The 12,810-nt window shown below is 41.1% G+C and overlaps 1 protein-coding gene across 3 annotated transcripts in view; it reads right to left on the reverse strand.

Annotated features, from left to right (window-relative positions):
- Nucleotides 1–9,892: 9,892 nt before the first annotated feature.
- SSUH2 (ssu-2 homolog) overlaps nt 9,893–12,810 on the reverse strand; it is a 33,083-nt gene continuing 30,165 nt past the window's right edge. For 2 of the 3 annotated variants that reach the window (XM_073354812.1, XM_073354814.2), the window contains exon 12: nt 9,893–10,848. In XM_073354812.1, the coding sequence (XP_073210913.1) occupies nt 10,702–10,848 (147 nt within the window). In that variant the 3' untranslated portion in view covers nt 9,893–10,701. The remainder of the gene's footprint in view (nt 10,849–12,810) is intronic. The other variant, XM_073354817.1, reaches the window with a different exon arrangement.

Here is a 12,810-nt window from a genome sequence, read left to right on the forward strand (position 1 = left end):
ACTGTTTTACTTTTACAATGGCCTATCTTCCCAGCTACTGCAGAGACTCAGTCTAGCTCTGCCCCCCTCCCTCCCATTCAAACATGTAAAAGTAGGGAGTAAAGGGGAGAGCATTCCAGTATCACACCCTTGTTTCTGGAATTCACTCCCTTTACACATTCATAGCATGTGTGCAATCCCGGCCACGCTCAGGAACGATTCCCCTCTTTTGTCCAGGCTATTCACCCACTGCAGGCTCTGGTACCTCTCTTGAGATTTCCCTGTCTCGGACCTGCATAGTTGGAGTATTGGAGGCTGTGTGTGCATCCATGGTGATGGTGATGGTTGTTTTTCCTGTACTAGGGAAATGTTACTGCTTTTAAACTAAAGCCAAGTGAAGTGTGCCCAGAGCATTGGATGTGATGCAAATATTGGAATATATACAATAAGTTGTATACTTCCATTAATGGGTCTCTGTTTCAAACACCCTGCTACCTCACCAGTCACACTCTTTTCCAGGCCAGGTAATAAAGATGTCAAACAGTCCTAGTATGAACCCTAGTACTTCTGATTTTATAGAACCATTATTAACACTTGCTGATGTTGAAGATCAACCAGTTAGTCCTACTCTACTTGCTGTCTCTGGGACAGTTTCTAACCCAGAATAGATCTTCATCTCTCACTCAGGACTGCTCAGTTTCCTTAAAAGTATTCTGTAAGGGGCTTTGTCAGAGGCTTTTTGAAAGTCCAAATATATATGACTTATTCTGCTTTTTCAACTATATTGTTAATACTGTTGAAGTGTAGACTAAGCTCAGTTTTTCTTTCCAGAAGCTATACTGGCTTATCCCTATGATGTTCACCTTGGAGGAGGGGGAAAAAAAACAGGATCAGGTGGGGCAGTATCACCCCACACCAGTCCTAATGGATGTCACGGCACCCCAAAAGTAGTAGCCATCCCTGGTTCACAGACCGTCTCCAATGTCTCCTTAAGGCTTTGCTACCACCTGCCTGGGGTTTGGCTAAATATTAAGGTTAACTCTATGATACAGCTTTGCAGAAAAGTGTGTGTGTGTGTATTATTTTTTAATAATGTACAATGCTATCAGAGAGAGCTCCACACAGTATGCACAGTGGAACAGTTTAAGACACCAATAAGGTGATTACAGTCTGGAAGAAAAATTACCTGCAATTATAGTCAGTTATGTGATAAAAATGAAACGTATCTCCCCTCTCTGAAAACCTCAGCCTCTAAGAAGTATTTCCTCAGTCTTTCAACAATATTTTGCTGCAAGACCTAAGAGACATAAGAGGGAGAGCCGACAATAGAAATCCAAGAAAAACAACTTGAGAGAATTTATAGTCTTCCTGTCTTTTACAGTTTTGCACTTTTCTGTCACCAAGAGCAGAAGGATATGCATTGAAAGAGCAGTCACAGCAACTAATTTATCATATTTACTAGATGAAATCATAGTTAGGAGGTGTTTTATTAAAAGATTTAACTTTTTTGTATGAAGCTGTGAAGACTCGGGGGGAAATCAATGGTCTACGAAATATGTGTATTTCAGTACTTTCAAAATTAAAAGTGTTATTAATGGACTTGCAGGGCAGAGTTTGCTTCTTTCATCATAAACAGCATAAAAGCAGAATAATCATTAAAATACATGCTGCAGTGACTGAGACATAAGGTTTTATTAACATTTAATGAAACTTTAGAATTCAGGCAAAGATACAATCGAAATTTTAAATTATTTTTAAATAGACGGTTTTTTAAAACTTGAAAAGCTTTCAGCTCTATCATTATGCAGAAAAAATAAAGCCTTTTGTGGCCTAATATAATTGCTTTATGATTTTTGATCGTCACTCAACTCCTGCTACTATATACTGTGTTTTACTATCCAAGGGGAATTGACTGGGAATATTAAAACAAGAGTCAGGGTCAATGAATGAATGGTCCCTATTGCAATGAATGAGTGGTCCCTATTACATCAGTGTCTTAAAAATATTTCAATTCTTATTATTTTATTCCCGAGAAGTGGTAAGAAAGCTGGCAAAATGTAATGCAAACAGATCCTCCCACTTTGGATGCACTGAACAGAAGAAGAAAATTAAAAAATGCCCATGTAGGGGAAGGGGGCTATTTTATGTCCAAGTTAGTGCAACAAAGTTTAGGGAGACTCTTTCTATAACCAGCTCACCTGGCTACTTTGCATCAGCAGAACAAGGCAATATGTTATGACTGCATTATTAATATATATTGATCTGATGCCATATATGTGCACAGCACTGTACAACAAAGGGAATGTGCAGATAAGCAAAAGGTCCTTGTCCTAAGGAGCTTATATTCTAAAGGTTCCATGAGTACCACACTGGATGCATTTGGGTCTAATAATGATTCATGGAGAAATGTGCATACCAGATGCAAGCTAGTTCTCACTCACTGACTTGGATAGATAGATACATTACTTTTTTCATTTGGGGTTATTGCCTACAAACTGTCAGACTATAAAATCAGTGAAGCAAAATCAAGAACAAAGAACTAGTTCAGGGATCGGCAACCTTTGGCATGCGGCCTGTCAGGGAAAGCTGCTGGCGGGCCGGGACAGTTTGTTTATCTGCAGCGTCCGCAGGTTCGGCCGATTGCAGCTCCCACTGGCCTTGGTTCACCTTTCCAGGCCAGTGGGGGCTGCTGGAAGCAGCAGCCAGCACATCCGTAGGCCCGCAGCCCCCATTGGCCTAGAACAGCGAACCATGGGCCAGTGGGAGCTGTAATTGGCCAAACCTGTGGACGCTGCAGGTAAACAAACTGTCCCAGCCCGCCCATGGCTTTCCCTGACGAGCTGCGTGCCAAAGGTTGCCGATCCCTGAACTGGTTAGAAGGACACACATGTTTGTAGTAAAAGGGCAGCTGCTGTAAGCTCAAATCAGATGAAGTTTTGTGCAGTAGATTTCCTGGAATTATAGATACAGGAAAAAAGACTTGGTCATTTAATCCATCTCCCCTCACCATTCCCGAAAGCACATTTTCTAATGCTTTGCCCAGTCATGTTTTAAATAGCACAAGTAGTAGCTTTTGCCACTTCCCTTACTATCTAATAGCTCTCATCGCCACAACATTTCCCTGGGCTTCGGCCTACACTTTCCTCCTCTTAATTCTACGGGTGACTAACGCAACCTCTCCGTCCTTTGTAGTTGGACCCTTTGAATACTAGTAACCAGTGAAAGGAACAGGAGTACTTGAGGCACTTTAGAGATTGATAAATTTGTTATCAGCGATTGAAATAGGAGGGAGAGTTCTCACCAGCCAAACAGGAAAGGAGCTATCAGGGAGTACCAACAGCCCAAACAACTCTGGCAGGAGACCTGGGGGGTTCTCTCTGCTTTTAGGAGAGAAGGGGGAGCTGTGGTCTAGCCTGTTCGCTGCTACATTAGCTCTTGCCTGTAAACTGTTATCTTGCTCTCCCTGCACCAGTGCAACTGAGAGGAAAATTAGGCGCTATGTAGCTATTGGATTTCAGCACAATGACATTCTGAAGCTCTGGTTGTTGAGGAAACAGGCTGTCATGGCTTTGCTGAATGAAACGGTGCAGAAAAAGAGCTATTAATACAATTAATTTACACTCAAATGTAGCAGGTGTATGGGCCAACTTTAGGAGAAATGTGTTTTACCAAGACCCAATCAGAAATAAAAACCTGTCTGCCATTATGCAGAAGGCTGTGCAGTCCCACAAATGCACCAGTAATGGCTCAGTCTACAATGAACCCTTCTGATTTAACACGAAAAAGGGATGAGGCCACTCGGGCACTGCAGTGTGAAGCAACCCCAATTCCCAGGGGTTCCTCAGTGGCATCAGGGTCAAAAGAAGATATCATTTACATGACACCGTGCTGGGTACAAGGGTTTCCCTCAGAGTTTGTAGAGAGCCCTATATAACCATGGGCAGCCATGAATATCCATTTGCCATCCACTTTCAGTAAATACTTTGTTGCCCTTTCTCATCCAAAATAGAACCTTCTGATCTTCCAGGGTTTCTAAATGCTAACCTTATATTCTAAGATATGAGGGGCAGTGTGGTCCTGGGGGTAGGGCACTCAGCCTTTTGGAACATTGGTACAACGACCATTCATGAGCTTTTCCAAGTGATTGTGAAAGCAACCTAAAATGAACAACAAGTTGCAAAGTAAAAACCAGACATTCAATCCTGCCCCTGAAAATCAGCTTATATTATAGTGTTATATTGTACTCCATTCAAACTGCAGGCTGCACATCAGCAGCCGCTGTGTATATTATGGCTCATCTGCTTCATTTCCTCTTGAGACAAAGAAAACAAGTTGGCTTTCAAGTTGGATGTATTTTGCGCTTTTCTAAACAGTCAAGTCAGATTATTAACACAATTCCTGTTAACGAGTTAAACGTGTAGGCTGCTGTAAGTCTCCAGCAGTGCTGACATCACATTAAACTCCAACAATTGTATATAAGCCTTGCTATCTAAATCAGCATGTGCCAATGCTTAATTGAAATGGCTGAACGTGATGGCATAACTTCCGTACCAATTGTTGTCTTAGACTTACCCTTTCCAGCTCAGAGAGCTGTAATTGTGTAACATCTGGGATCTTCTTTCTTTTCTTTTCTCATTACAATTTACCTTCAGTACGTGCACCAAGTAATATCCTTTTATATGTTTCAGAGGAACAGCCGTGTTAGTCTGTATTCGCAAAAAGAAAAGGAGTACTTGTGGCACCTTAGAGACTAACCAATTTATTTGATTGGTTAAGCTCATGCTCAAATAAATTGGTTAGTCTCTAAGGTGCCACAAGTACTCCTATCCTTTTATATGTTGATGTCTCCATAGTTTAAGGTCTGTTGATGGGTTTTGTTGCCCAGCTGCAAACTCAATGAAATTCACAAAGGTGCAAAGAATAATGAATGGTAGGAGATGGTGCATAGAGTTTACAATGTGTTTCTCTTCTTTTTTTAACCCTTTTGAAATCGCTGGGTCTCTAATATGCCTCAGAGACAGTGTACAAGGCAAATAAGAAACATACTGTTGTCCCTTTGTAAGAAACACAGTAACCAAAATGAGGACTTCTGTACATGGTAATGTGTTAATCAGGTCTGTTTTATAAGGGATTCCAGCCCTGTCCCATATTTTGTGTGCACAATTTTTCACCCATAACTTTTTGCCTCCAATCAGTGGGTGACACAAATGATGCCATTTATATGGCTAATTGGTGCAAAATTGGTTCACTTGGTTCATGTGCAAAGGTTTGTCTGTTCTTTGTGTGCCCTGTTAAAAATGGTGGCAAAGAGAAGGAGAAGGGCTTTGCTGAAGCTCCGATCATGGCTGTGTAGGGATACCTTGGATCAATTAAATTGTATTCTTGAACTCTTAATCCCCTGCATAATGGGGGCAGAGGCTATGACTGGACCCTACCAGAAGTGTAAAGTTGGCTATAAATGAAGGAGCAACTTGTATAGGGGTTATGGAGGTAGATATGTAGGGTCTCTTGAACTGGAGAAGTCATAGTGACATAGGTCCTGCCTGCAAGGAGCATTTTTTAAAAAAAGATGGTTTGGAAAATTACACAGGGAGTGGGGCTGGATGCAATATGTACTAGAGATAACAGAAGTGTGTTTAATATATCTGCTAGGGTGCATGACTCACTGAAGATTAGGAGCAAAATAGCTAACCTGAGTTTTATTGCACTTTGATGAATTATCCTATGCTGGCTGGGAGCTTCACTAGGTGACCTAGTGGATCTTTCCCATCTTCTATTTCTATGAGTCTGGTTTAATAAAGAAAGAGATATTGAGCTGTATTCCAGCTGGGAGCACATGACCATTGATGATTCCATTTATGAGCAAAAATGTGTTTGCCCTTGACCTGGTTAGTTTTCTTTTCATTTTTGTGACTTTTCTCCCAATGTAGCCTGCATGATGCTAGGAAAAACCCTTGGATCTTTGGTTTCTATGCAGGTACATTTTGTGCAGCCAAAACGCCATGCAAAGATTCTAGCAAGGGAAAATATTAAATAACTTATTTTGCTTCCTTCAGACACTCACACTGACTCTGGCAACATGCCAAAACATTTCTCAAAGAACAAATGACTTCTGAATAGCACTAAACCTTTCTCATGTTGTTTAACATTAAAAACTTTAATAAGACCATGGCTGTGTTTCAAAATGGCTTAGATATCCACCTGGAGGTCAAGGCTAAGCAATTTTGAATATGGAATTGGCATTAGTTCTAGCTTGTAAAGCCTTTCTATTAGATTTTCTATACATGATAGATGGATCAAACACAGCCTGCTAGGGTCTCTCAGTGATGAAGGAAAGGTGAATGATGTCATTACTTTATGTGATAACAGCCAAACAGAAACTTAGGTTGCATTCAGGTTTGGCCAAAGACGGGAAGAAAAATGCTTGAGCTGTAGAAGAAAGAAGATAGAACATGGGAACATTGACTATGAGGAGGCCTCAGTTGAAAGTGTTGGATAATGATCAGGTTTTATATAGAAAATTGGTTGAGAATTTTCCATTGGAATGATTTTCCAATGGAAAATGTGGTTTCCACAAAACTGACATTTTCCATAGGGAAATTTCAATTTTTCCAAAATGTTTTGATCTTCTGATGGGGAAAATCTAAATGAAACATTTCATTTGGATAAATTCAATTCAGAATATTTCATTTTGTTGAACTGACCTGAAATGATTCCTTTCCAATCATTCCAGCAAAACTTTAAACTGAATTTCCCTATCAGTACATTGCCTCATGGACCTTGTAGTTTGAGCCCACATTCTCTCCTAGGGGTCAGGCTCTCTGGTAGACTAGGTGTCCCATAATACAATGCAAATTCCCCACTCACCAACCTGTGTGGTGCAGTACGGGAGTCACGTGACTCTGGGTGCATTATGGGAGATGTAGTCTGGCCACAGAACCCAGTGGAGTACAAATGTTTGCTCCTGTTAAGGGCATGGTCAGTGGGTTCACACCCAACAAATTCTATGCAGTGGGACGGAACAGAAAATGGAGCCCAGGACTCCTTCTCCTATGCTGCAGTAGCTGTCTGCAGGCTGACGACAAGGGCACAGATGCCCTTAAGCGCTTGCCTGAGCTGAGGAGTTCTTTCCTGGTTTGTGAGTATTAGTAGTTTCTCATCTTGGAGAAATGAACTTACTTTTTGTGTATTAAAAAAAGAAATTAAAGGAATTGATAGCTCTGGCACTGCTATAGCACTTTGTACATAGTAAATGCACACATGAGTTTGCTTGATGTATTTCAGGCAAGACCTACCACTGGGATAGAGTGTGTATTAGAGCTACTGAGTGAGAAAGACATGGATAGGGAGGAGAGTAAGTTGCTTCAAACTGTGCTTTGTAAAGGTATCTGTGAAGTGGGGAAAGAAGGCTAGAGGAAGCTTCAGAAACAGCCCTTTGAAATGCTCTTCTTTCCTTGGAAATGCAGTTTGGTTTGTTTTATATTATCATATATGACACCAGGGAAGTGGGGGGAGAGACTGCGGCAAGGCAAAAGAAAAGTCAAATATTATTTTAAAGTGCATTCTTCTTAGCAGTTTTTCAGTGATTTTAGAAACGCACCTGAATCAAAGCCCTAGATCACAATGTCTTGCCACAAATGTGAGGGCTTCAAAATCTAATTCCAAATGCTCAGACCAATATAAAAGACCACCCGAAGCAATATGGATTTAAGCCATAATGCAGCAATCTATGGACTAACAGCAGCCGACTCAGTCTGTGAGCCTAATTGTCTTAAGAACAAATGCCAGGGCTAAATTCTACTATGTACAATTGTTAGCAGAAGTCCCAGAAACCATACAGTCTTGAATCTGTGCAAACAACGTTGATGAAAAATGGAATGCCAGGCAAAACTACGTTTCTGTTTGCATTTGCCTCCCTCTGGTGGGCAAAACTATAAGGGCATGTACCTCTCCCGCTCTCATTCTCCGTGTGTTACAGTAGATTACCAATGGGATGCTTCTTTCTCTTCTAGAAATAATATGAGACAGACCTCCTCTAGAAACTAATTCTTCTGCTGTAACATTACTTTCAAAGGAACTGGATTCTGCTAAATTTAGAGCAGTGAAAAGAATTCTGAAAAATGGTCCATCAACCCAAATATTCATCAGCTTTTCATTTTTTAATCTAACACAATTCAAGCTATGCACCATACCTAATCTGCTCCCACATGACCTTGTGATGTCAATAGGAGTGTTACGTGCAAACTGAAGGTACCAAAATGTACTCACTATTGCCAATCCCAACTATCTGAAAACCAGGAGTCAGGCTCCAAAATTATGAAATTGCCTTAAAACTCATGAGAGAGACAAGGTGGGTGAGGTAGTATCTTTTACTGGACCAGCTTCTGTTGGTGAGAGAGAGGTAAGCTTTTGAGCTACAGTCTTTTCCCAGTCTGAGGAAGGTACTGAGAGTGTCACAACTAAATACAAGGTGGAATAAATTGTTTAGCATAATTAGTTAACATATATTCTAAGGGATCATTCAAGGTGAGGTGGCCTCTTAATAACTCTGCAGTCATAGGACAAAAAGAGTGGGTTACAGATTGTTGTAATAAGCCATAAATCCAGTGTCTTATTTAGACCATGATTTTTAGTGTCTAGCAAACTTATGAATTAAGCTCTCCGGCTCGTTTTTTGAAGGTGTTGTGCAGGTTTCCTTTGAGGACAAGGACTGAGAGGTCACATATGGAATGATTGTTTTGTAAAAAGTGTTGGCCCATGGGTGTTTTTGGTTTTATCATGTTTCTATGTGAGTTCATTCGTGAGCATAGTGATTATCTGGTTTCACCTACATGAGAGTTTTTAAAATAAAAATGTTGGCTTTTTTTATTGGCTTTCTGGTTTTTGAGCGTTTAGAGGGTGCTCACTTCACCCACTCAAGCTTTTCTCTTCCACAATTAGGGCTAGACATTTTTTTAAATGAAAGCTAGGATTCTTAGGGGGTCTCTGGCAATAGCTGGGACTAGGGTGGCCAGATAAAGACAGCTCTGATTTTTGGGTCTTTTTCTTATATAGGATCCTATTACCCCCTATCCCCATCCCGATTTTTCACATTTGCTGTCTGATCACCCTAGCTGGGCCTTTAAGAATAACACCAAATATTGCAAGATTAGTGGTTAAACTGCAAGAGCAGGCAACACTACATACTCTAGGCGTGATCCAGCACCCACTGAGGTTAGTGGAAAGATTCCCATTTAGCTTCAGTGTGTACTGGATCAGGTCCCAGCATTGGATATCCTTCCTAGATGAAGTATTGCCAGCCAGAGGGCAGCAAGCACTGTCTGGAACCAGGTGATGGGAACAGTAAGTTACAAGTCTTCACCTCTAGTGCTATAACAACATTTTCACATGGCTAGTTTGCCTGAGGAATATTCCACCTTCATCCCAATCCATGCTGGAAAATTCAGGATACACAAAGCTGTCAGAATCCTTTTCAAAAAAATGCTGACCGTCCTGAACAGTCTTCCATGCTTTTCCAGGACTCCATGATCATCACCAGCCCAGCTCGATGGACTCCTTGATCTTTGTCTCTCAGCTCCCAGTGGACTTTTAACTTCCCATAGACACATAGCTGTATTGGACACCCATCCACCCCTTATTCTAAAAAACCTGAACCCTAAAGTCTGGTGTTAGGGATGGGGAGAGGAATTAAACATTGGCACAAACAGGTGGTGAAATTGACCCCTCACAAGATTATAGGAATTGCATCAGGATTTGAGTAACGTGGTTTTTCTGCTACTCGTGGGAGCATGTGCTGGTTTCTCAGGAAAAGCAATAATCTTTAATGGCTGAGAGTTTCAGCATTGATTTAAGTGGGAACAGAGTTAAAAATTCCACCATAAAAATACATACAATTAAATAAACAATTCCACTTTGATGTGCCCACAGGCCCGATGTTCTTCACCTCCTCTCTGACTGCCAAGAACATTGCACACAACGTACAGGGTGCCTGAAAATGCTATTTATTCTTATCTGATACCTTCTATACAAGTATTATAACGTCAGGCAAACTCTAGTTGGTATTTTAAAATAAAATAAATTTAATAAATATAGAAATATGTTATCTGTTACTGTGGGTTATATGTAGTAGCTCAGGGAAATCCTAACAAAGAAAATAAAAGAAGAGAGACGAGAATGCATCAATCATAAGTAGCATAACCTTGAATGTAAAAAAAGGTTTAAAAATATGTAACATTGTAATGGTGAATTATTACAGCAATAAACAAAAAATCCAAAACATCCTCAGGTGGAAATATTTTTCTGAAGGCCTGATCTTTCCATTGACTCTAATGAGGCTGAATCAGGCTCTGAGCTGCTAATAGCATTGATGTGTATGTGAATTGTGTTCCTTATTCTCTCTCTCCTGGTAGGGTTTGTTTTCTTCTTTCATTTACTTCGTCTACACTGGAAATTTTAGGTCCATGCAGTTCTGTGGTAGCACTAGATAAAGCTGCAGAGTACACAGGACTCAGGAGTTATTACCACCCTGTCTTCTAACTGTACCGTGAGCCGGGCCAGATGACACAGTGATGAAAATACCCAGGTCCTGCCATGCTGTTTCTTCCTCTGATGCTGACCCCGCTGGCAGAGCATCCACAGGAAGTTACAGATCTTAATATTGCCATTGTAAATGCAGCCATTGTTTGTTTCACACTGAAGAACTCTAGAAGCATTCCACTGCCATCATATGATGGTGCAGCCACAGCAGTACCTCTCTGGGTAGTCCAGTGCATACACCTTGTTTTCTAATCCATAGACATAGTATAGGTACGTCTTCCCTGCGTACAGATAATGAACTTCTGTGATGGGGATCAGCTCAATAGTCTGGCGCTGAGAAAAGAAAAAAAAAGCATATGAAAAGCCTTAATTAAGTAAGGCTGATGCCTCACCTTTTGCCACATCTTGAGAGGAAGAAAGAAACGCCTGACATCTGATCGAGAGAGGTGCCTTCAGCCACCAAATCAGTTGTCAAATGCTCTCCCCCTTCTTCAACAAACTATCCTGTGTGTTTGGAGCTTTCAGCCTTGTGCACACTAGAACATTGGCAGGGAGTTTATAACCACTTTGTGACATGCTCGACTTGTTCACAAACAAGACAAGGTTAATACTCAGTAATCCTGGGAGCTAACTGTGTGCCTAGGCCAGGCCAGCATGTAGTTGTCTTCCTGTAACCGTGTCATGACAGTGTTATTTTGCTGGGTAAATGTGACCCTTTCACTGTGTAAACAGGTTAGCCAGTCCTGTATTGTCACAGCTGTGTGTGTGGTAACACACCCCAGAAAACATTGCCTCATATATTGTTGGTACATCTCCCGTGGATACAATTTTCCCTCTCTGTCCCTGCAAGGCACTATGGGATAGCTACATAGTACAACAGCTTTGTATGAGTAGATGTGTAAACGGTGGACATACGGTTTTCTGGTTAAAAGCCACGAGGGTACAAGTCATCTGTGCTTGCTGTAACCAGGGCAGATAAGCATGTCAATCATGACCTTGTTACAAAACTATTTGAGTACTTGTAGATAGATAAATCCTTAGCTTCCAGGAAAATTTCAGATGAAAGGAAATTAAAGACATGTTTTTTGCTTCAGAAACTAGGTCTGCATCAAAGCCAGCAATCAGGGAGTTAATGCCTAAACTGGGTCCCACCCCCTGAAGGATACTGACAGAGCTAATTAGAACTCTTCATTGGTCAACCAGGGCCCAGGTGTGAGTTCCTTATTAACCTTCATTTATAAAGGGATCCCTCAAGTCAATAATCAGGAAGGCTGAGGGGGAGGGTAGTAGCAAGGCCTGTAGTCTAAAAAAGTATAGTTAGTTTAGTTTTGGGTGAGCAGGGCTCTCTGTTTGAATTTCTGTGAAGGGTTTATCTATATAAAAGCTTTGATGGGTTCTTTTGGTTATCTAGGAGTTGGGGCTAGTATGTTTTAACAGGCCTGATGCACAAACAATTACTGTGAGTCATTTCCTAGTTTCGGGGGAGTGGGGGGTTGTTGATAGTGGTTGGCTTTTGTGTGGAGGGGAAGATTAGGGTAAAAGAGTACAGAAGTCTAATCTCCAGCCCACAGTGTGAATATCCTGAGACAGTCTCTCCTCAGGTCTCCCAGAAAAATGTCTGCGGAACTTTCCCTGTGGGAAGAGTACTAAGACTTTTTTTAAAGTGAAGTATATAGACAAGCAGCAGCATGGTAAAAGCCACAGATTACAAGCTTTTAGACAATGAGATTGCCTAGAGAAGGCCATCCTTAAAGGCATAATTTGGTCCATTAAATTACAGTTGCAGATTCTTTTCAGCCTCCATTCCATGTAGCCCCATCCCCCTGCTCCCAAATAAAGATTGTTAGGAGCATGTCTACCTTGGCAATGTGAAGAAAGCAGCTAAACTTTTTAAACCTTCACTTTTAGTCTACCTACCCTTGTTCTTTCTATAAAATATTCTACAGTGGAAAACACTAAAGAATCAGCCATTACTACACAGTTGTCCTAGATAGTGCCTATTCTGAATGAGGGAGAAGATCAGCCTTTTGGCTAAAATAAACTGAAATGTTTTACTAATAGGTTTTCCCCTTGCAGGGAGGAGAGGCTTTAGGGTTCAATAGGTCTTGACCCTTTCTAATGAGAATCAAACCCTGGAAAAGTTTGGATCCATGGCTCTTTCAATAATGTGCCAAATCAAGATCGCCAACCCAGGATCCCCTGAATCTTGGCTCTAAATCTGAACCTTCCCAAAAATTGTTGCTCAGGCTCTCTCTAACTTACAGTGCTCCTACAGCGTAAAGAAAATTAGATGGG

The sequence above is a fragment of the Lepidochelys kempii genome, chromosome 7 (genome assembly GCF_965140285.1).
Source record: "Lepidochelys kempii isolate rLepKem1 chromosome 7, rLepKem1.hap1, whole genome shotgun sequence".
Lineage (NCBI taxonomy): Eukaryota > Metazoa > Chordata > Testudines > Cheloniidae > Lepidochelys > Lepidochelys kempii.